The following is a 20,056-nucleotide window of genomic DNA, read 5'->3' as shown; positions in this document are numbered from 1 at the left end:
TAAGTGCTTTAAACATGTAAACTTTTATTATTAATGGAACAGGAATCTGAACTATGTGTAAAGGAGGTCTCTCTATATATGGGGATACAACAGAAATCCTCCTGGGAGATCTCCACAAAGCTCTCCTGGAGGTAATCAAAAAGCCTCCGCAGGAGGTTCCTGGGGAGAGCTGCCTTATTGGGTGCTCCGTGGTAGCACACCTTTCCGCGCCAGGCTTTCATGAGGTACTCAGGGAGCATTGCCTCCCCGAGCACGGCTGCATAGGCCCCTGGTTTGTGCTGGCTTTCATGCAGCATGCGCTCTCTATCTCCTTCAGTGACCCTCCTCAGGGCGATCTCGCTCTGTGACTCCTGCATCTAATTAGGAAAATTACCGTAATGTTATGCCTGGTCCAAAGTATTTTTAAAAAATCTCCGGACAGACGGCATAGCAGAGAGTTGGCACGCTGCTGCGTGACAAGCGTAACGGAAAGCCAAAGAATCAAATGGATGCTCATGGAGGGAGGCGGGGGGGAATGAGGACGCAAGCTATCCCACAGTTCCCGCTGTGTCCGAAAATCATTTGCATTGTTGGCTGAGCTCCAAATGCTTCTAGGGTCAAACACAGTGTCCGCGGTGGTTCAGGGCATAGCTCGTCAATGTACAGCCACCCCCCACCCCCAGAAGGAAAAAGAAAAAAAATCGTCGCTTGACTCTTATAAATGTCACCCTATGTGTACTGAATGCTGCTGGTAGACACGATGCTGCGGCACGCTATGGTAGCATCCTCGCCCCCCCTCCCCCGCCTCATGGGTGACTGACTGTGCAAAATGACTGGTACCCGTTCTCATCATCAGCCTTGCGATAGATGGTGTAGTGCAATAGGACTGCTACCTGTCCTCGTCATCAGCTCATAAGTAGACAGCCTGCTAACCGTCTTCATCATAGCAACAGGGGGCTGAGCTCCATCAGCCCCCACCCTTCATGTGTAAAGAAAAGATTCTGTACTGCCTGGACTATCATAGCAGCTGGAGGCTGCCTTACCCTCATTTCATTTCCCTAACAGGTCACTGTTTCTTATTCCTGCATTCCTTATTACTTCAGCATACAAATGGGGGGACACTACAACGGTAGCCCAGGAAGGCTGGAGGAGGAGGGAAGCACCAGGTAGGGTTGTTGCAGGGGCACCCCCTGTGAATGGCACGCAGTTCGTCATTCCTGCGGGATCTGACACAGAGCAGCTGTGCTCTGTAGTTCTCTGATACACTGCAACCCTAGTACAGTTGCCCCATATTCTAGGCGGGACTGTTTCTATTTTTAGATACCATAAGGAGGGATTGACTCGGGGAGTCATTCCCAGTTTTGTCTTTTGCGCCCCCGGCTGATCTCAGCCAGGGGCACCTATGACAGCAGCAGAAGGTGTAGTGCAATAGGACAGCTACCCGTCATCACCTTGCCAATTTACATTGGCATGGTTGATGGTGCAATATGGCTGATCACCATCTCTGCTGTCATGCAAAAGCAAAGGAATGCTGCTGTGTAGCGCTGCTGAATCGCCTCTGTCCGCGGCATCTAGTACACATATGGTGACAGTGACAAAAGGCAAAACAGGCTCCATGGTTGCCACGCTATGGCGTATGCCAGGGCAATCCAGGGAAAATGGGCTCAAAATGATTGTCTGGCTTTGCTTTCCCGGAGCAAGGAATGACTAACTACATTTACCCAGAACCACCCACGACAATGAAATTTGCACCATCAGGCACTGGGATCTCAACCCAGAAGTGCAAGGGTTGGGGGACACTGTGATGGGGTGGAACAGGGGCAGAGTTTATGCTTTCAGGATTGCCTGCTGCAGGAGTGCGGACGAGATAGGTGCTGTGCATGGTGTTGTGCACAGACACAGACTAGACTGTGTTCATTGTTCGGAAAAATGTATCTTTGCAAGGAATTCACTCCCTTTTTCCCATCACACAGCTTCGACTGTCTCCAGACCTGCCACAGCATCCCCCTCACAGAGGCTGGCAAAGATTAGGTGGCGAAAGAGAAAGATACGGGACGAGATGATCGCTGAAGTTATGGGGTGCTCCCGAGCCGAGGCGGACCAGCAGAGCCAGTGGAGGGAGACCCTCTCTCTGTACCAGCGCTCACACAGCGAACGGGAGGAGAGGTGGCGTGAGGAAGACAAGCAGGCGACTCAAACGCTGCTTGGACTAATGAGGGAGCAAACGGACACGCTCCGGCGCCTTGTGGATGTTCTGCAGGACCGCAGCCAGGAGGACAGAGGCCCCCCCGCAGTGTATCTACAACCGCCCTCCCCCACCACAAAGTCCCATACCTCCCTTCACCCAAAGTAACCAGAAGGAGTGGCGCCAGGGGCCGTGAAAACTGTCACTGCACCCCAGCAGAGTGCTCAAGTACCCAAAAGCTCTCATACCCTAATTTTTGAGAATTCCTTCCCTTCCTGACTCACCCTAGCCCCAATCCCAGTTTCATCCCCTGACTGTCTGGTTAATTATTAAAAATACTTTGCTGTTAATTACTGTTTCCGTCATGCTTTTTTACACAACGCTGCGTTTGAAGGGGTGGGTGGGTGGGGAAGGGGGTTGGTAATTGCATAGGACAGTCACCTTTAGCAGGGTACAGAGACTGGGGCAGGATCAGCTGCAGGTCACACACACAGTGCAGTCAGTAGGCACCCTGGTCGGTATGGGAGGTGGTTTGCAGGTTCTGTGTGGGTGGGTGGGGGGGTATGTGACTTTGTAACGGGGGAGGGTGGTTACAGATCTCATGCAACGGTCCCTGTCCTGGACCACAGAGCCATGCAGCAGAGGAATCTGTATCCATCCTCCCCCGCCACAAGGCCACATAGCCCCCGCACACAGAGTCCCAAAAAGGAGGGATGGCAGGCTCCATTGAAACAACCAGTCCGGCACTGCGGACCGCTCTGGGAGCAGGAGCCTGTCATTCCTTGAGTTTAGAGGCGGTCTTTACATCACCGCACACCCTACCCAGCACAGTCTGCATCCCAGTTTCAACCCTTTAATGCAAAGTCATCAATAAAGAAACCTTTGTAAAGTTACAGTGGAACATGTATTTTATTTTTAAACGTGTGTTGGAAGTGGGGGAAGCGGGGTGGACGGGGTATGTAACTGCAGATGATAGTCAACAGTAACTTGGTAAAGAAACAGGGTCAGGTTCAGCTTCTCTGTAAAGAAACTGAACAGTCACAGGTCACGCTGCTTGCTGGTACTTGAAGAGTTCCTTGTCGCTGTGCAAGGCGCCTGCATAGGGCTTCACGAGCCGGGGCATTAGCGGGTAGGCTGAGTCCCCGAGGATCACTGTGGTCCGGGAAGAAACTACCTTCCTGCAGGCGTCTAAACAGAGCAGAGTTCCTGAAAACACGCGCGTCATGAACTTAGCCTGGCCACCCGACGTTGATGTTGGTAAAACGTCCCCCATGGTCCACCAGTGCTCGCAGCACCATTGAAAAGTAGCCCTATTTCTCAGCAGCTGACTGTGGAAGAGGTGGACGATAAGGTGCGAGGAGTTGACAACGGCCATAACTGCAGCGGGCTCCGTGCTCGCAGTGCTGTGGCGCCCATGCTGTCACTGAGCAGAAAAGTGCACGAACAGATTGCCCGCAGGCGCTTTCGGGGAGGGAGGGAGGGCGTGATTGACGGTTCAATGATGACAGTTACCCAAAACCACCCTCGACACATTTTTTCCCCCAGCATGCATTGGGGGGAAATTCCAGAATTCCAATGGGCAGCGGGGAGTGCGGGAACTGTGGGATAGCTTCCCACAGTGCACCGCTTCCAAAGTCGACGCTGGCCCCGTTACTGTGGACTCACACAGTCGAATTAGTGTATTTAGTGTGGATACACAAATTCGACTTCATAAGGTCGATTCCACAAATTCGACTTATGTTGATTCGAAATAGTCTTGTAGTGTAGACATACCCTAGATGTGAAAGGCTGTGTATCCTATTACAAATATGTTGAGCCATCCTGTTGCCTGAAACTATAGACTTAGTGACCCAGAACTAAATTAAATAGAAGCAGTACAATCAATGTCAGATTTGCACTCACTCATCCAAACATATGATATTACAGCACCACAGAGAAATGTTCTGTTGTTGAGATAACTGTGACTGGTTAGTTACCGCATTGTTCTTAGAGGACTTACTCTCCTGCTTCTGGAAAAATTACAAGGATTTTAGAAATGAAAGAAATAATGACAAGAATAAGAATTATTTTTATTTAACTCTGGATTGAAAGGCAAAAGACCTTAAAACATACAGAAGTGTTTCCATGTTGGTGTTAAAGGATGTGTTTGTCTTAGATAACAGTGCACAGAAATGTACTTACATGGCAGTGTCAAGCAGTCATTACAGAGATTAAAAAAAAAATAGCATAATAGCACATGTGAAACCAGTTGGACTTTCTGGTCCGCTTACTTTTTCTTCTTAAATACTTGATGGCACACCTGGTCTTCACATGTCAGCTCCTGCAACATTAAAACAATTGGTAAGTATATATTATTCTGAGCTATGTTTCCCATCTACAGCACCTCCCCTTGAAAAAATCATTGTAAGACCAGCTGAACCCGCCCCCCCCTTCAAGAAGAGTTTTGCTTATTTAAAAAAAATAAGCAGTGTGTTTTATGGAGCCCTAATCAGCTGGCATGCACTGCAGGTTGTGGTAATTAGATTTTGACACTTGAATTGAGTTTTAAAAAGTATAAAAATGAAAAATGCATTGAAATTGCTCTGTAATGGTGTGGCTTTGCATAGTCTATTATTAAAACAACATACTATAATTTATTAGAAGCACTGAAGCAACAAGGGAATTACAAAAAGAGGGTGGAGGGAAGTCTCAGAAAGGATGGGTACAAGGGCAGTAGTGCTTCAATATACTCATGCACCAGCCCACTAGGTCCTCCTGTTTCCAGAGATCTCAGTTTGAATCCTGGTGCCAATAATTAGAATTTTCATTAATGGAATTATTGGCAAATTTTGAATCTATATTGTAATAGGGTAATAAAAGTCTGTCTGTTAGTTGGGTGACACTGGTTTCTGCTTAGATGGAAGAAAACAATAGGATTTTTTTATTCATCTGATTGACATTTCAATGGTAGTTAGATGGCCATCAAAACCATCCACAGTGTAAAATGTGGTTTATATAACTGCACAGAATTAATTCTAACAAGAAAAGACTTCAAGGTAGATCCTCAACTGGTGCATGTTTTCATTGCTTCACTTCAGTCAATGGAGCAATGCCAATTTCCACCAGCTGAGGATCTGGCTCTTCATGTGATAAATAGAGGAGACATGCTACAAAGAGAATATTAATGCATACTGTCCATCAAATAGATAACTTTAAGCTCTGTATTATAGCTAACAATCCAGTTCCAAGGTGGAGAAATTAATAGTCTGATAAGCAAAATAATTCCTAACTATCTATACTAGGGGTAGGCAACCTATGGCATGTGTGCCGAAGGCGGCATGTGAGCTGATTTTCAGTGGCACTCTCACTGCGCAGATCCTGGCCACCACTCCGGGGGGCTCTGCATTTTAATTTAATTTTAAATGAAGCTTCTTAAACATTTTAAAAACCTTATTTATTTTACATACAACAATAGTTTAGTTATATATTATAGAGACTTATAGAAAGAGACCTTCTAAAAACATTAAAATGTATTACTGGCATGCGAAACCTTAAATTAAATTAGAGTGAATAAATGAAGACTCGGCACACCACTTCTGAAAGGTTGCCATGCACTAGTCTATACAGATCCAAATCTGGTGAAGTTAGTATTAAACTAATCACTAAAAGCTGTGTGATTCTGCCTGTTACTGTCTCTTTCTGAGCCCCTACCATCCAGCATTACCGTGCACAATTTACTGATTGTTCTTCCTGGGACCCCAGTGTTCCTCTGTATGCTCTCATTTATTTTTCCAGACTTCATTGACTGCTTATTTTCTTTACAGGCCCATATGGCATCTCTCAGGCTTGCTGCATTTCTTTTGCATCCCAGTTTACTAACTCAGCTGTTTGACGGGAGGTTTTTTTGTGGGGGGGGGGGGGGGGGGGGGGCGAACAGTAGAACAAGATAACTACACTATAGAATGTTTGCTAGGTTTCCCTGTATATTCTGGGAATGTTTTTCTGATCTGGATAACTATATATTTCTTGCTAGAACTCATTTTTTGGAACGACAAAAAATATTGTTCTTACAGGTTCTATTCAGCATGTAAACACTGTGGTTTATTTTTAGGATTTACTCAAAATGCAGAAGGAATTGGATGTGCTGTGTAACTGGAAGGGTTAAGGGCTGCAGTGCAGTGAGCTGGACCAAAAGTCACTGTAGGTTTATGGTTTAATTGGGAAGCAGGGGAGACCAATTAAACAGTGGGGGTTCTGGTGGGGGGGCGGGGTTTAGAGTTTAAGTATCAGAGCTGTGTGAGTAAAATGAATAAGAAAAATCCTTGGAACTATAGTAGGTCTATGTTACATGCTATAGCCATGAAAGTCAGCTCTTACCAAATGCAGTCTATCTCCTTCAATCCAGTGTGTCCAGCCTCTGTTTTCCTTCTCCCCCTTCTGGACACATACTAATTTATCACCATCCCACTTCACTAGCGTCTGCAGGGATCAAAGGATTAAATCCAATAAGTTAACTAGGGATTTTGGAAAATGTTCAAACACACCAGAACTAACAATGAAGTAGAATAACTTCAGTGTGTGATCAGAAAACCCCACCTGCTTGCGTGAAGACAGTAGTGGCCCAAATGCCCCTTAGTATAAAGTGCTATATGTTATCACCTTGCAATTATTTCTTCGGATACAATGATACATGTGTGCAAAGGAGGGGCAATGAGTTAATTGAATTTCTGATGCTGTTTATAGAATAGCACTGAATATGAAAACTGTATTTTTCTTTTCTCGCTATGTGAAAGCATTAATAAAAAAAGATTATAAAGGACAATGGATCATAGTGACTAGTGCAGCATTAACACTGCCTCTGCCTGTACATAAAACAGACAGAGAAAAAGTATGTAAATGACACTTGGTACAATACAGTTATAATTTATTTTATAGTATCCTTCAGGCACTGTAACCAAGAGCTTTAAAGCAAGAGCAGTCATATGTTTTCACAATGAAATTTAAACTGAGTATTTCATTAAAGGGTGAAAATAGAGGCATGGCTTGGCTGCTGGTACCACTCCCTACCGTGCTGACAAATATTGTCCCATTGAGTGGGGTGTACAAGGAAACAATCTAATGTCTTGTCTTATATTTAGAGTATAGGCTCTTTGGGGCAGGGACACTCTTGTTGTTCTGTACATCACCTAGCACAATGGGGTCCTGGTCCATGCCTGGGGCTCCTAGGTACTATGATTATACAAATAAATAACAAATGAGTTCCAGGTAGGATGGGCACCAGAGGCAGGGGTAAATGAATAATCTAAGCTCCCTCAACCTCCCACAGTGCAGAAGGGATAGAGACAAGCCAAAACTGGCTGTAGGTGCATGTAGTTGGAGAGGGAAGAGGAAATAAATTCAGAGGGAGAGTTCTGAAAACCTCAAGAGCAATTTTGAATTAGAACTGGAGACTAATAGGAAACCAGTGAATGTGACTCTCCACAATCTCCAGATTCAGGGAAAGAGAGAGAATGGCACTTCCACAGCATTCCGGACTCTAAAGTTGAGAGGGGGATTTAGGGAGACTGAAAATGGAACATTATAAGCCTGATTATTCTCTGACTTACACCATTGTGAATCAGAAGTAACTCCAGAAGAGCTACTTCAGTGAAACTGGGGTAAGTGAGAACAAAAGCAGGCCTATGGGTCAAACAATGCCTTCAGTTAAACCCATGCAGCTCTGCTGGAGGATTCCATAAGCGCAGATAAGGACAGAATTCATCTCTATATGCTGCCTACTTCCTTTGTGAGGACTAATGAGACAAAATGGGTCTTGCTGTCAGTGAACTTTGAGCTATGCAACCATCTCTCCAGAGGCTGACAGCAGGATCTGAGTTCAGAGATTAAAGTTGTTTACTGGGATAAGTTGATGACGCAGAAGTGGGTGTAAGGTCAGAGAGGAGCAAGTTAGCCAAGAGCTGAGGAAGAGGGTAGAACTGGTAACTAGCTGAAGAGTATCAACAAACGATAACAGAAAGAGTGGTGAGTGGCTGTTTGGGGCAGGTTTTCAAAGGCTCAAAGAGGCGTTTCAATGGGAGTTGGATACCTGGCTGCCTTTTGTATTGTTGAAATTCTCCATTACACGTTTTCAGGGGATGTTAGGAGAATAAAACTGAGGGTGGTATTGGTAAAAGGAAAGCAAAGGTGTGTGCAGTAAATGAATACACCAGCTGGTTCAGGCCCTGATCCCTTAAGAGGTCTTTTCGCAGAACTCCCAGTGACTTCCATGGGAATTCCATGTGTGGAAGGCTTGCAGGAACAGACTCAGATAGAACTGGCAATTTTAAAATAATGTGGAGGGGGAAAAAGCCTCAGTAGTTTTAAAATGCAACTTCAGCAGCAGCTAAATGATATGTGACAAAATATACTTCCTTTCTTTACTTTACTACAAAGAGGTTTATTATAGAAAGACAGGAAAGATTCCTTTCAAGAAAAAATGTAATTAGTTATTGCCCTTAAAAATCAGGGAAACCTTCCTTGTTTGCCTATAAAATAAATATTTGCAATGTGAAAGACAAAACTGTCTTGAAATGCAAATTACCTGCACTTTATAGACAAACATTCTCTAATATCTGTAAATTGCTTTCCATTATTTTTAGTCAGGAAATTTACAGACTGCTTACTCTGTTTTTAACCTCAGTATTTGATTTCCACGTACACTATATGTATACCTGAACAACTCGGTTGTCAAGCCCCTTGGCGTGTTCTTCAAACGCCACTCCCACAGTGTAATTCAGTTCATAGTTTCTCAAAGTGCTCAGTGTTTTTGTCTTAAAATTGTCTCCATCTTGAATAATTTCCTTCGTTTGTTTCAAGCGTCCTGCAATCTTACGAGTGGCAAAATCAATGCCTATCAACAAACAAAACATAAGTGTATGATATACCTAGCCAAATTCCAACTTCTGGTACAAAGATGCAAAAGATACTTTTATATATTCACCAAAACTATGAAAAACTACACTATGAAAGCATTTGCACATTTCATCCTCTCACTTTCAGGTAAAACAAGGTGGAATAGTACTCTTCTAGAATTGGCTGTCATTTCTCATTTGAAACTTTTTTTAAATGACAAAAAAGGTCTTTTTTGAAAAAATAAAAAATTGAGGAACGTTTGTTTTTTCAAAAAGTGTTCTAATTTTTTTGATGAAAAACCCATTTTTTTCCCAGTTTTGGGTATTTTTCCACTGTCATATACCCCTCTCCTTTTTTCAGTGACAAAATGAGGGATAATGGGGAGGCGTGAAGTGGGAGAAAAACTGAAAATCCCCAAGATTTTCAGTATTCGTGTTTTTGGAAAAAATAAAATTTTCATTGTTTTTGGTGAAATTTTTCAAGAAAACAATATGCCCCCTCCCCCAACACTGCTTTTGACCAGTTCTACTCATATCTATAGAAGGATCTCGGAACGAGTGCAGTAGATGTGCATGTCTGATCCAGTGAATTTTGGCATGTAGCTTTTATTTCACCATAATCACTGATTATTGTTTGGGACTGTGTGTAATCTGTGGAACTGTATTGCATTTATATTGACACTGGACTATACTGCGTGTGATTTAACAGCCATCTGTAAAAGCCATTTTTCCTCTTTTCATACAGTAATTTGAATCAGAATCATATTAATTAGCAAACTCTTTGCAGAAATGATGCTTGTATATAAATAGGTAAACAAATAAGAGCTATACTGATTGTCCCTAGGAAAGAATGTTAGAAACAAAAATCAAAGTTGGTCAGACTTTAAAGGAAAAAAATGGATGGAAAAAGATTATTTTGCAGCTTCCATATGGGTAAAAGATGCAAAGTAAATTATATATATAATCTCAAAGAGTACTGCATGTGCCTGATCCCCTTTACCATTGTGTACTCTGTTCATGATGAAAACTAACATAATACAAACAAGTACTTGCAACTGAATGCCCTGAAAGATATTTCAAATATATTACCATCATGACACAGTCTACCCTAGACAATACACCTAATGCCAGCTGCATTGCCAGGTACAATAAATATTTGACCATTTGGCAATGAATCTTGTTATGCTGTTATATGCAAATGAAATAATCTAACATGTTTCTCCCAGAGACTGAAAAATAGTGTGGCTTGTTAACCATCCTTGAGCTTTTTCACATACAAATTAGTCATTTTCATCTCGGCAAAACCTTGTACAAATGGAACCCATTTTCTTTTGGTGGATTCATTATGCTACTGGTAAGGCACTAATCAAATTGAGTGAAAGGAGTGGCTGGAAAACAAAACAAAAAATGTTACTTTAACATAGGAAATAATGTTCATATTCAAGTATATTTTATCTGTTGCTGTGGATTGAAGGTATCTCTGGGTCTGATTTATAGCCAGGTAAAAAAAATTAGGTCTCTTAGAGGAAAGAAGTCTAATTTTCCAAAGGAATGCTATTTCTGACTAATATATTAGTCTTGTACTACTGCAGAAAATCAGGGGAGGTTTTATTAAACACAACACATTTTGAACAATACAAGCAATAAAGATGAAATATGGTTCTATTAGATTAGATTGAAATACTTTGTAACATGCTTATGAAAAAGTTAAAGTTTCTGGTTTAAAGAGCAAAACGATTTGTTAATTAAGGTATAGGAATGCATCTGTAGCAATTATAAGGATGAATGAACCTCAAAAAGTTCAGCTTCATTGTGCTTTGGACCTGAACTCCTTAATTCTTAGAATATCAACCAAATGTAAAATCGGGAGAAACAGAGCAGAAAAATCTCTTTTCACCATTTCCATGTCATTTCTTTTTCATTGATAACATAGTCAGTGAGGGACAAATTCTCAGAACCACACATAGAAATACGCATCTAGATACTACTTCGTTGCAAATTCTGTGAGGCACTTTTCACTAGCACTGAAGTGCAGTACATAAAACATGGCCAAAAACCCCACAAAACAAAGGGCCCGATCCAAATCCAATTGGTGTAAACATGGCTCTCACTCGGCAATCTCACACCAAGTTTCTTATGGGGAGACTAGCTTTAAGCTCCGGCATGAGGTTCAGTAGGCACATCTCCAATGGAGGCAGTACAGGAGATGCAATGAACCCCCCTGTCTCACTGTACTGCACCAACCACTTCTGAGCCACCCAGCATATCAGGAATTGTGGATGGCTTAAACTTCTGCCAATCCTTCTTCAAGTGGACATCTCAGTGCTGGGTTCCTGTGGCCCTATTTCCACCTGAGGGACCCAGGGGCTGAATCAAGCCCTTTATTTTATAGTCTAACGTGTCAAACACCCTGGAGAAAACCAGTAAGATCATTTTAGGATGGTTTCAGTCAGGTATCCTGTTCTCATTGCTAACTGAAACAATCCTGAGGATGGAGCGGATGTCTGACAAAAGCATTGCTCGAGCGCAGTGCATGCTATTAGTTATGATACAAAAGGAAGTAGAGAATTGGGAAGCCCACTACTTATTGTAGCAGGATTGGGATTAGAATGTTTAAAGATGAAAAAATACACATCCTATGAGAGTGAGGCACCAAGCGCCTATTGAATTTCAATGAATATCTCAGTCTAAATTTCAGAGGGGAAGTACCAATCTAAAGAGAGATATTAATAATATTACTAGCAATTGCTGGCCTCCTTGGTAAAAGTTTTCAAGAAGAGTAAATATGAGCAGTTATGACCCAATTGACAGAATCAAAACAACAATATTAGCAGATGATATCCAAGGGAAAGTCTAGGAGAGAAGGGAACAGAGTGTTGAGTGACATTACAACCAGATTAAAATACTTAGTAAAACTCTGTCCTGTTGGAAGAAAGTCTCACACGCTTCAAGTGCATGCCTAGACTAGCCCATAAGGAAGAAGGATGCTTAAACAATGAAGAGAATTTGTCAGTCACCAAGAACAACAACAATATTAGAGTTCTCTTATCTGCTTTTCCCGACAGAACATTTATTTTGGTCAGAGATCACTTTTGAGTTGAGTGGAAAGGATTTTCCATCCCTCGTGTAGTCTTGCCACTATCAAGCACTCAAAAGTCATGAGTCTACCCACTCCAAATAATGAGATTGGTTTATAATCATGATTTTAAAATAATAATAAATGTTGGGCTCTTCTCATCTGCATCCTGGTTTCTGAGCCTCTAGGGTGCTCTCATTTCACATTTTCAAGCTGTCCTCTGCAACCATGAGGGCTAGGAACATAACTTTTTACCCCCCACCCCCACCCCCAAAAAAATGGAAGCTGAGACTCTCAGATCCAGTATCTGAGACTTTAAGAAAAATACTAAATATCCTGAGACTCACACGAGTCAGACCCCTTAGGTATCCATAATGTCCTATAGTTATCAGAGGGGTAGCCGTGTTAGTCTGGATCTGTAAAAGCAGCAAAGAGTCCTGTGGCACCTTATAGACTAACAGACGTATTGGAGCATGCTATAAGGTGTCTAGTTAGTCTATAAGGTGCCACAGGACTATTTGCTGCTTTTAATGTCCTATACGGTTAAGTTTTATCTGAATGCAAACTAAAACATTTGAAATTACATTTGTATTGAAAAGGTCAAATATAAAATGGTCCTCAAACCAACAGAAGACAATTATCCCTTGTAAAACTTTTGCACTGTCATTATAATCGTTGAAGACACTAATGTGGGGGAAATAGAGTGAAATTGGCATTACCAGGAGCTTAGTCTCCATTCACATTTTCAGCTCTCTTAATGTGCAGCTTGCACAAAATTAACTCTCTTTCAATGTTCTTTTAACATCTAAATAAGAATTCTATTTGTAAATAACTTTAATTTTCTTGCTGTGGAAATATGCTCCAATAAAGATTGTTAGAAGGTTCATTACTATGTAAACTTTTTACTATACCTGCTAGATCAGTTACAGTTTTATTAAATGCTAAAGGCTAACTGTTTTTGCTCCACTGCTATGGAGCTTGCTCGAGAAGTCACTCAAGTTTGTCTAGACATATTATAGCAAGTGCATGATATTTTAATATTACTGCCAGAAACTCTTATCCCCAAAACATATAAAAGGAGTAAGACTGCTCTACTATTAGTTGTTTTAAAAATAGGCATGATTGATAAATAAAAACTCTTGTCCCAAGACTGTATTTTTTTCATTTACCTAAGGCAACCATGTAACCGTCGAAGTTTTCATTGGATTCCATTTCCCACGTCCCATTGTAATCGGCAGGCATGCTGACTAAGAGCTCAAACCCAAGAGTAGATCAAACGCTGAGCCTGGAAGCAAGTTCTGCAGAGAGAATGTGTTAAAACTGTCCTTTTTATATCTTCCTTGGATAAAGTTTATGGTTTTCCAGATAATAAAGTCTGAAGGTCGGAGATATAACCCGACAGAACTTTGCTTCATTAACAAGTTCAGGTGGACAGAAGACAGGCCAGGAATGGGTTTCTGAAGCAAGAACTAACAGAGAAAGGTATTTTACAGCGACCTTTGTAAAGAACAGCAATCTTTTATAGATACTCCTTTGAAACATGTGCACCGCAATGCCAAACTGTGCAACCCAGCGTAAATTCTCTTTTTCAATTCACTTCTCCTACATACAATAAGCCCCTATTAAGAGCCTGGCCTGGCACAGTTCATGCGCCCTAACTCCCATGTGAAGTTGGTGTAACTTTTGGATGTATAATGAATGTAAGACTGGGCCATTACAGAGGAAATCCCTATTTTTAAGAGAGAGAATATTTATGATTTTATTTTACTCCTCAACTTCATATTCCAATGAATTAAAATAGAGTTCAAAGATATCCCTGTTTTCCTCCCAAAATGTCCCTTTTTATAGATGTCAAATGTTGGCAAATATGCATCAGGCATAAATTCACTTGAATAAATTTCATTTAACTGATCATACATGTCACAGGGCGCCTCTCAAGCTACCCTGGGAGCAGCACTATCTCGCCCATTTTTAAATCTGTTTCTTTTTCATCAAGTGCATCTTTAATCCTGGATTTCCAACCGGGGCAGGATTACAGCACAGGTGTACAGCAGAAGGGGCTTTTCACAGAACTTTTCTCTTCCTCCACCCCTTCATTTTTTACCTCATCTTCACAGTTATGTATCCCCCCATTACTAAGCCAATTAACTCATTAGCCCAACAGTTGCTAGCAAGTGTTACTAATCCCCTCCAGTAACAGGTTGGTTGATCCCAGTTAAGCCTCCAGCCTTCTCTGTTCTGCAGCAACCTCAGTGACCAGGATACTACAACTCGCACTCTGCTACAGTAAAGATATTGGGATAATCTGCAGAAAGTCCCGCAAATGCAGGAAAAGGCCAGACTAATGCAGCTAGGGCGCATTTCAGGTAGTCACTTCAGTTAGCCTGACTTTCGGTGCTTTGGGTTAGACTTGTTCAGAGAGTCAGACCAAACCATTTCCTACTCTGTGTTTCAATTTTGACCCCCACAAGATGCACCTGCTCAGAACAGGTGACAGAATGTACAATTTTTACTTCATAGCAGGGGCAGGCAGGAGCACAATGGATCATGGGGAAGTGTATAGCTGATGGTACCTCAGCAGACCTCTCAGCTGTACTCTGAAGGTACCTTGTCTCTCTAGTGAGGCCCATTGAAGGGGAGTCACAGACTGGTGGACAACAACAGGGCTGTCAGATCAGGACTACTGCATAGGACAGTAAAGACCTCTCCTGGAGCCTGGGGAGGATGGACACAAGGAACATGGTGTCATGCTGTCTGGAACAGCTCATGACCATGAGTGCCTACCTCAGGGCAGACACCCCAGTCTGGTGGTATGTTCTATTATTAGATTTCACCAAGCCAGTAACAAATGTGACCTCTTGGATCACTAAAACAGTCTCACCATGGAAATCACAGACAGTCCCCTTAGACTCTCTGGTCTATCTTGCTGCCCAGACAAATTGGAATTAGTGATACATGGTCACTAACACCAAAAATTGCACAATATTCAGGTTGCTTCCAGTCCCAAGAGACCAGTCACTTACCCCAGATCAGCTGGTGCCCTAGATCTTAAACCAAAGACAACGCCTGTAGCCAATCCTGTAATAAGCTATCTACAGATTTATTAACTAGGAAAAAATAAATTAGAGTTATTTACAGGTTAAAGCAAGCAAACGTATACACACAAATGAGTTATCATCTAAATCCTACAAGTAACAGAGTTGTAGTGATCTGTCAATTCAAAGTGTCTTTCAGGGTGGACCCAAAAAATAACCCCTGGGGAGCTCTGGCTTCAGGTTGGTGTCTCTAGCCTTGTCAAAGTTCAAGCAGTGAAGAGAGATGGAAAATTTTCCCGTGTCTGTTTGATTTTCTTCATTTCGCTTCCAAGTCCGCAGAACAAGATTCCTTGGATCTAGTATTTCTCAGGTGTGATAGGGCCATTAATCAATCCTTTGAATAGCGGTGTTCCTTGATGGCCCATTTGATTTTGATAGTCCTTCTGGACAGGCAGGGGGATGATTCCTGTGCCTGGGTTCACAAGTTCAGAGCCAACATTTTCAAAGGTATAAAGCAAAATGTTCATATTTTCTTATAGCCTGGAATACCGACATGACAAGGGAGATTAATGCCTGCTGCAACTTACAAGCATTTCATAGCATCTAAACACTCAATACAGGCAAGACTAATACCTATTTTGAGCAAAACTAACATACAAGTCAACTGGTCTGGTCTCCAGCTATGAGTTTGTCAGTTCTTAGCTAATGCTTGCAGCCTGGGGAAGAGCTGGCATCTGGCCTGACTTTGTCATACATGGATCCTTCTGCCCTCTACATCCCTGATGGTTTGTGCCCTGCCACATCTCTGTTCACTCTTATCATCTCCCTTGGGCCATCTCACTTCCATGTCTCTCCACCAATCCATTCATTCTCCATATCTCCTACCCCATGGCTGCCCACCCCCTTGGTGGCTGGGTGGCATGAGGTTGCGAGGGGATCACAGATATGCAGATGGCCTGGGGCAGAGTGATTTCAATGCCTCCGTGCTGAGGCATCACTGATGGAAGGTCTGTCCTAGTGCTGGCATCTTCTGTCTATTAAGCTGCAGAGCTGTGGGGAGCCATTGGTACACAAAGCCTCAGTGCAGAGACAGTTGCTCCCATAGCAGCGTGACCCCAGTATGGCAGGGAGCTGAGGCAGCAGTTGTTGGAGCTGAGTGTCTCCACAGAGAGACATAGCCTCGCCAAGGGCTTTACATGGTGTTGCTGTCTCCAGGAGTCAAGGTAGCAGCAATGACAGAGCCCTTCAGGAGCTAATGCCTCAGTGCAGATGGCTTTCCCTCAAATAGGCCTTTTGTACAGTCCACTTCTTTCCAACCTGGCTTCCTATCCACACAACTTTCCACTGGGCTCACTACATCTCCCCTTATCAGCTCTCCTCACTGCATCACTCAAAGCCTATTGGCCTCTTCACTGCAGAGTTAACTTTAAATTATGAAAAAGTTAAAAGTTACAGTTTAACATAGCAAAATGGGGATAGTTTGTTACCTTTTGTATTTGCAGCCTCTTTTTTAATACTTACACAAAGAAATAAAAATTCTGTTTATCTTTATATAAAAAGCCTAATATTTGCTTTGATCATGTGTAATAAAAATATATAACTTTTCACAGATTATTATGTTATTATAAATAGCTAGGTCTTTTAAAACTCTCTCTTGAATTATGGGTGTGGGAAAACATGTTGTTGTGTTTTTAGTTAACAATTAGATTTACAAACATAAAGTTTCCTTTAGCAAATCTCTCTGCATATAATTTAAAAAACATTTCTATGCTTCTTTTTAGTTTTATTCCTTAGTTTTCACTGGTTTATCATTTCCAGAGATGGAGCTAGTTATCAAACAGTGGTTTAAAGGTTTTGGGCTAGACATCAAATCCTATTGGTTTCCCTCCTTCAGTAAGGGAGGACTTCCTGTTAGGGGTCAGGGGCTGGAAGGGTTAGTCCACAAGCCTTAAGGGCAAGAGTTTAGGTCATAACAATTTCTGTCATAGTGTCATTCCCTGTGACATCATAGCCAGTAATGCCACTTCCTGTGGCATCACAATCCCACATTTTATGTCTCTATGCTTCTCTTATCTCATCCCTCAATCTCCTTGACATTTGCTAGTGTCAGTATGCTCCTCAGGGGAATGCAGTGCCTGTGAGGACACAGTAGTGCAGGGATGGGTTTGCAGTATGGCTTCTCACACCTGGACTAGACTAACCTGGGCACTCATCACCTGAGTTAACTCAGCAGTGAAGACATAATCTTTAGGACACAACCACCTGTTTGATTTGGGAATTAAGAAAGCCATGCCCAGCAGCCCCACCTTGCCATGTTATCCTGGGGTTCTTGCAGTTGTGTGTGCTGCAGAGGACATGAAGCCTTGCTCATGGTCATCAAAGACCAGTGAAAAGCAATCCAAGTTTGAAGAGACATGTGAAGTCATGAAAGTTTTAAAAGTAACTGCGTGTGCCATGGAACTTTCTGAGAACTTAAAGTGCTTTAGTATGGATTTAAGTTTTAAATGCTTAAGGAGCTTAACACAGCTGAGGCAACTTAATTGACCTAAGGTCCTAAAGACTGATCAGTTAAGGCAATTGAAGAGGACTCAGTACTCACAACTCTCTCTCCTCTCTTGTTTATTCCCTTTTTAAAAATGGGGAACTGTGAATGATTTCCCCCGTCACTGGGCACCCTAACACCATGGTTACCATCCCACTTGCCCTCTCAGGATCCTCAGGAGTCCATGACAGTGTCTCTTGCCTCAGTAGGACCCTCCCGGGGGCCAAAACACTCCCATGCACCCTCACTTGGGCCAAAACTTTGAAAGGTCTCAATTCTGCCTTCTTCCTGTTCTACTCCTCTCATGGTACTGCTCTGCTACCTACACCAATAAAGGAGAACTAACAACTTAAAATGCCTTGTTCAAAAATTTTGAGTAACATAACTTTCAAACGCCTGAACAGCAAATGTAACTTTTCTTGTCTACATAGTAAACACTGGCATTTTTATCTGTTTGAATAATCAAAGTGGTGCTTTCGGTGCCTTCTTGGTTGCAAAGATTTGAACTGCTTCCTGCTGAAGGTCCAGAATCTGGGCCAGCTCACGTTCTATTGAGATGGTTGCAAGGCCCACCAGCCTCTCTTGTGGAGCGTAGATGTGTTTTTATTAACTTCAGCTTGGAGAAGCTGCATTCTCCACTGGCAACTGTTACAGGAAGTGTTAGAAGTATGTGCAGAGCTACAAAAGCATTTGGAAAGAGGGTGGTCATCTTATTTGTGTACATATATTCCAGCCTTTGAAGTTGATCCTGCTGAAATATCTCTTGAAAGGGCTTTCAGTTAATCACCTAACTCAATATCGCGCATGTATATCATCATGTGTCAACACTGTCTCTAGTGCCCTGCATTGCTGGTGTAGGTCTTCTTCAGGTATAGTGAGGAGTTTTGGAATATCATACAACATCCCAAATATACTGCTGTGTTCCTTGAGTTGCATGAAACGTTCTCCAACTGAATGTATTGCACAATCTGGCACCTGGTTAAAGAATTCAACTTTGAATTGTTGTTTAGGGGTCTCTTATGGAATTATCCTGTGCCTTGTAATCAAAATGTCTTCTTCTTCAGTGACTCTTGTATTCTTGAATGGGTGGGAAAATAGCTTCAGTGTGAAGTTCCTCTGCCAACTTCTGTGCAGTCTTCAGATCGTTTTGAAATCCCTCATCTGACTGGTAAGACTGTAGGTATGACTTTGATATATCTGGAACAACTGGACAAAGCAAGGTCAACACCTTGGAGTCTCTTGCTTACAACATTTATTTCAAACTAGGCCACATAGAAATTTGAAGTTATGTATGTTTCTGGTGATTCCATTTCCCTCTGCCACTGTTCTCCCATGAACAATTCCTGTCAAAGCATTATCCTCCATAATGGCAACTATGGCATCATCTATTTTCCCAATTTGGTGTTTGATAGGCTTTATCACCTCCACCTGACTTTCCCATCATGTGGCACTCAGTGGTTTCAGTGTCAGTGAGGATGTTCCCAGATGTTGCTTCAAATTTGCCATTGATGAGTTGATGCAGAGAAAAATACACAGATGCTTTGAATTACATTAAAAAATTCAGCAACCTCACTAGAAGCTGATGCTGCAACACTGACCACCAAGTTCAATGAATGGGAACTACATGGGACAAAAAAAGCTAGAGGATTTAACTCTCAGATCCATGTCCGCACTCCTCTGTTCTTTCCTCTCATGTTGGCACCGTTATTGTAGCCCTGACCTTTGATGTCAGCTATAGCAATTCCCGTATCTTTTTAAGAAGCACATTTGTCATACCAGCTCCTGTAGTATCATCAATGTCAATAAATTTTAGAAAATGCTCTCTGACAGTCACCATTGCAGGAACATTTTCACTAGGTTCTGTTGTTGTTACAAGACGCACCATTAAAGTCATTTGTTCCATATGGCTGATGTCAGGTATGCAGTCCAGAATAACAGACTAATATCTTGCTGACTTCAGATCTGCCACAGTCTTCTGTTTGACTTTTGTTGCTAGTAACTGTATAATCTCATTTTGAATCGTTTTTCCAAGGAAGTGGTGTGTGTACATTTCTTGGGTGATGACTCTTAGATGCTCCTGGAGTACAGCATCAAACTCAGCCATCAGCGCTACAATTTTAAGGAAGTTTCCATTGTTTGGCACATACAGCTGTTCTGAAGTGCCACACACTGCTAGGTTTTGGGTAGCAAGCATTCTCACAGTGGCAATGAGCCTTTTCAGAACATTTGCCAGTAAAGAGACTGATGCAATCTTCTCTTGATGCTGATCATCTATGGTGGCCTTTAACCTTAGTCTCATCTCAAGCTCTTTCCACCTATGGAATGCTCTCTGGTGATTTGCTGCCTTCTCATGGCATGCCAGATTTCTAG

At 42.3% G+C, this 20,056-nt stretch overlaps 1 protein-coding gene across 5 annotated transcripts in view; it reads right to left on the bottom strand.

The window, feature by feature from the left end:
* Positions 1-4,286: 4,286 nt before the first annotated feature.
* RBP2 (retinol binding protein 2) overlaps positions 4,287-20,056 on the bottom strand; it is a 33,238-nt gene continuing 17,468 nt past the window's right edge. For 4 of the 5 annotated variants that reach the window (XM_039486933.1, XM_039486934.1, XM_039486932.1 and 1 more), the window contains 4 exons: positions 13,279-13,407; positions 8,854-9,032; positions 6,521-6,622; positions 4,287-4,484 (listed from right to left, as the gene is read on the bottom strand). In XM_039486933.1, the coding sequence (XP_039342867.1) occupies positions 4,431-4,484; positions 6,521-6,622; positions 8,854-9,032; positions 13,279-13,351 (408 nt within the window). In that variant the 5' untranslated portion in view covers positions 13,352-13,407 and the 3' untranslated portion in view covers positions 4,287-4,430. Of the gene's footprint in view, positions 4,485-6,520; positions 6,623-8,853; positions 9,033-13,278; positions 13,408-14,026; positions 14,091-20,056 lie in introns of those variants that run through there. The other variant, XM_039486936.1, reaches the window with a different exon arrangement.

This window comes from Mauremys reevesii, linkage group 9, assembly GCF_016161935.1.
Source record: "Mauremys reevesii isolate NIE-2019 linkage group 9, ASM1616193v1, whole genome shotgun sequence".
In the NCBI taxonomy this organism is placed as follows: Eukaryota; Metazoa; Chordata; order Testudines; family Geoemydidae; genus Mauremys; species Mauremys reevesii.
This window is presented reverse-complemented; position numbering and strand designations above follow the sequence as displayed.